Source organism: Phasianus colchicus, chromosome 29 (assembly GCF_987193195.1).
Source record: "Phasianus colchicus chromosome 29, bPhaCol1.hap1.1, whole genome shotgun sequence".
NCBI lineage: Eukaryota > Metazoa > Chordata > Aves > Galliformes > Phasianidae > Phasianus > Phasianus colchicus.
The window spans coordinates 2,454,061-2,458,668 of record NC_143464.1 but is presented as its reverse complement, the minus strand read 5'-3'; the positions used below and the strand labels follow the sequence as shown (position 1 = coordinate 2,458,668).

At 50.5% G+C, this 4,608-nt stretch overlaps 1 protein-coding gene across 1 annotated transcript; it reads right to left on the bottom strand.

Annotated features, from left to right (window-relative positions):
• Positions 1-398: 398 nt before the first annotated feature.
• Positions 399-1,446, bottom strand: LOC149914583 (olfactory receptor 14A16-like). The gene has a single exon (XM_090126685.1). It carries the CDS (start codon positions 1,444-1,446, stop codon positions 475-477), a length of 972 nt encoding a protein of 323 aa, XP_089982811.1. The 3' UTR covers positions 399-474.
• Positions 1,447-4,608: the final 3,162 nt, after the last annotated feature.

Here is a 4,608-nt window from a genome sequence, read left to right as displayed (position 1 = left end):
GGGCTGGTACGTAATGCAGGACCTGAGGGCTGACACAGGTGCAAGGAGAAAGGAGAACAGCGTGCAAAGGTGGTGCAAAGAGAGCAGCACTGAAAAGAGCACGTCCTGCTGCGGCCCATGGCCGTGGCTCCAGGGAAGCAGCAGCACAACTCCAAGGCAGCAGAGAGTCCCCACCAGGCAGTGGCAGGTGTAACTCAGGGACACTGCTGCTCTGTGTGCATTTGTTGATTAGATCCTGAGCCTCTTCTGATGATCCAGACTGGATGGAAGGCAAAGCAAATGATCTTGTGCTGATTTCTTTATCTATTCAAAGAGCCCGGTTCCTTCAGTGCAATATGTTAATCACATAGAAATAAAAAGTAAAAGATCAAGACTGATAATGGACACTATTTAATTGGAATTAAAATTAACATAGGTATGACGAACAAACATGAAGAAAAAGTGGAAACATCAATTAAGTCAATCTGGCTTCTCCTAAGTTTTTGTAGTCTTGAGAGAGTGATGAAAATAGTTTTGATGGAGAAACAAAGTATATTGGAGTATTTTCCTGAGGGCATCCTTGAGCTCCAGGTTCCTCAAGCTGTAAATGAGGGGGTTCACTGCTGGAGGCAACACCGAGCATAGAAATGACAGCACCAGGTCCAGGGATGGAGATGAGATGGAGGGGGACTTCAGGTAGGCAACCATGCCAGTGCTGAGAAACAGGGAGACCACAGCCAGGTGAGGGAGGCACGTGGAGAAGGCTTTGTGCCGTCCCTGCTCAGAGGGCATCTTCAGCACAGCCCTGAAGATCTGCACATAGGAGAAAAGAATGAAAGCAAAGCACCCAAATGCTAAAGCAGCACTGACCACAAGAAGCCAAATTTCTTTGAGATAGGACTGTGAGCAGGAGAGCTTGAGGATGTGGGGGATTTCACAGAAGAACTGATCCACTGCATTGCCTTGGCAGAGAGACAGGGAAAACGTATTAGCAGTGTGCAGCAAAGCATTGAGAACCCCACTGCCCCAGGCAGCTGCTGCCATGGTGGCACAAGCTCTGCTGTCCATCAAGGTCCCGTAGTGCAGGGGCTTGCAGATGGCAACGTAGCGGTCATAGGACATGATGGTGAGAATGCAATACTCTGCTGAGATGAAGAAAAAAAAGCAAAAGACCTGTGCAGCACATCCAGCGTAGGAGATGTGCCTGGTGCCCCAGAGGGCATTGGCCATGGCTTTGGGGAGAGTGGTGGAGATGCAGCCCAGGTCGAGGAGGGCGAGGTTGAGGAGGAAGAAGTACATGGGGGTGTGCAGGCGGTGGTGGCAGGCTACGGCTGTGCTGATGAGGCCGTTGCCCAGGAGGGCAGCCAGGTAGATGCCCAGCAAGAGCCAGAAGTGCAGGAGCTGCAGCTGCCGCGTGTCTGCCAACGCCAGCAGGAGGAACTCGCTGATGGAGCTGCTGTTGGGCATTTGGTTCTTCTGGGCATCAGTACCTGTTCAAGGAGGAATAAATCAAGGACAAGTCTTTCTATGTGGGGAGGGTTCATTCAGCTCCGTGATGTGATCTACATTTCATGAGGTCAGGTTTGCCACGAGGGACTCTGCACTAATCTCTGTGCAGATAAGCAGACTTGTCCCTATGAGTACATGGGAATGTGGTGATGGTGTGGGGTCAGGCTTTCTTTTCAGAGTGTATCAGATAAAATCACTTCTAGTACAGAAGTGCTGATTGGCATCTGAACCTTAATGCCAAAAATATGTGGGTCAAAAATTGGAATTCTAGGGATTGCTTTTTCCTACAAATTCTCACCCTGCTCAGTATGCCTAAGGCCTGTTTGCTGAAGTCTGAACAGCTGTAAGACCTGAGAGGCAAAGGGATTCACTGCTGCTTAGTGCAGAGTAAGGGGAGCTGACTGGCTTTCTTTCCAATTGCTCTGAGCTTGACTACTTAGCAGATGCAAGACGATTGCATTCCCATAAAATTATGAAGTCAGACCCACTCAGAAAACAGGAGTCCTCTGCCCATCACTGTGTATTCACCCTTTCTCAATGTACTTCAGCAGTGCCTCATCACCACACATCTTGCAAATGACCCCTAACACTGATTTCACCAACCCCACAGCATTTGCATATTGCATCTCTCTGCTTCTTCCCTGCACTTTGATCGCCTGACTAGGGGAAATATTTGCATCCTGAAGGTCAGCTCACGGTTCCTAAGGACACCTCAGGGAGATGTGTCCTACTGATGGCATCTCATTAAGGGAAAGCCAGCTCCTTCCCAGCCTCACAGACTGCATTGCCCACAGCCCCAGGCAGTGGCTCTCAGCCCCTGTGCACTGCAGAGGGTGATGGACACGTGCCTGGGGAGATGCTGCTCTGCTCTGCTGGAGCTCTGCCTGCACAGGAGGTGGTTCACGCATTGGACCCCATGTCATGTGGGCAGAGGCTTTTCTGGTGGGAGCTTGCTCAGAGGAAGGTCCCTGCACTGAAGGGGGTAATTCCCTGATCATATCTCTGTGGTCTGCAGATTTTCACCCTGGGGGCTGTTTTCCTGCCATTTCCCAGATTGAGCATACAGACACCAGCCCAAATCTCTGCATTCCTATTTGCTGTCCAGAACCCACCCTGTTTGCAAGGCACTGTCTAAGTGCATATTCATTTTTTCAAGTGAAAAAGGGAACCTAAGAGAGCTCCCATGGCTTTACTGAAAGAATATATACGTTAAAGGAACTTTAAGGCACTTAAGGGTTCTCTCTTGATGTGCCCTCAGGGCTGAGCTCTGATGCTGCAGCAGGGAAGCCCTCAGCTGGAACAGCTCTTATTCCATGATAAAGAAACACAGAGTGTATGCAGCCTGATCTGCACTGGGATGTGCCAGATTTGGTGATCCCTCTTGGAAAAGTGTTTGCATTACCTATAGTGAGAGACTTACCATGTCAGTGGCTGAAAGCAATGCTCCTGCAGTGAGGTCGCAGCCCGCTCACACCCCACACATCCCGTAATCCCTCTCTCCTTTCTCTTCCATCTTCATGTCACCTGCCGAATGTGCCCCTTGTGCTGAGGCAGAGTACACGGGAGCTGCTCTTAGTCAGAGCTGTGTCTCTGCAGCACTGCCCACTTGTAGGAGCTCCCTGTGTCCCAGGAGCTCAGAACAGCTCAGCAGAAGAGGGTGTGACTTTATTTTTCCCAACTGATCTTCCCTGAGATGACCCTGGGTCTCTGTGGCCAACAGCTCCTGGAAGACAACAGCATCATGATTGTACTCTGAAATCTGCTGAATTAACCACCAAATGTCCACTGGACAGTGACCAATTGCATACATGTGGCTAGTCCTACCAGAGTGTGTTTGCTGTAACAAAAAGGGCACAAAGACCTGGACAGAGAGAGGTGGACTTCTCCTGGGCAGAGCAGTGATGAAGCTGAGGCAGTGCAGGCATCTCATCCCTAGATGGAAACCCTATGACCGAAATGGGATTCAGATCCCCACAGACCCAGAGAAGCTGGGATTCCTCTGGTTCAGTTCAGATGTGCACAAGGAGTTGCCTGCATGTGAGCTCTTGCTCTGAGTCCTTGGTCCTTCAGCAGCAGGGAGTCAGTTGCTCACACACAGACCCTGGGTGATGACCAAGGTGCCTGGGGTGCTCCTGGATGTGTGCTAGTGCTTGGGAAGTGCGTGGGAAATCCCTGAGACAGACACCTCCTTCCTGAGAATCAGCTGAGGGCCAGAGAGGGGATAAAGCATTTCTTGGCCATCCTAAACAACAAGAGAACCCTGCATTGAGTTCTCCTCTAAGACCCTTTTTCCGCCCTTCTCCATGGAGCATGAAGAGTTATGCAGCTGACTAAATGGCTGAGCTCACAAAATGAGCCAGATCTTTCTCTGTTCTCCATCTGATGCATATTCTGGCGCTCCAGGCACTGCAAAGCTAACACACATCTTCATTCTTCAACTGACAAAACGTCAGTTTTCTGTGTGTTCTCATGTGAATGGCATCAGAAGCAGCCTAATGTCATACTGACTTCCTTAGGTGTCCAGCACACTCTCTTGCAGCTGCAGGTGCAGCTCGAGGCCTTCAGGAAAACCGTGACCTAGGAGTGTCCGTGCTGCTTGGACAATTCTGAGCCCCACAATGGGTCTAAGGCCTGTGTTTTTCCTTCTGGACACAAATACCATAGGCCTCAGGTCATGTTTGGACCACAGGGACACGGTTCAATGGCTTCCACAACTGACTGCAGCACAGGGGGGATACAGAGTCTTAACGATGGATGGGCGAGGAGACAAGGAAGTGTGAGAGTGCACTGAGCTCTTGATGGGGATGGCCGAACAGCCAGGTCAGAGAGAATGGAAATGGCAAACAGAGGAGACCTATGGTGTCTGTTCCTGCCTTCCTGATCAGGAAAAGCAAGTGGAAAGTGCCCTGTACACACAGATGGGAGCCTCATGTTGTCAGGCCCTTGTCCACTTTGGGAGTATTTTTCACTGCAGTATCTGCTGCAGGGACAGAACAGCAAGGCATGCACCATCCAGAAGATCCCTGGAGAGCACAGATGGCAGCTTCTTGACCAAGCCCTGGAGGAACCAAAGAGAAGAGGTGCTCTACTGGATCTCATACTCACCGGCACGGAAAGGCA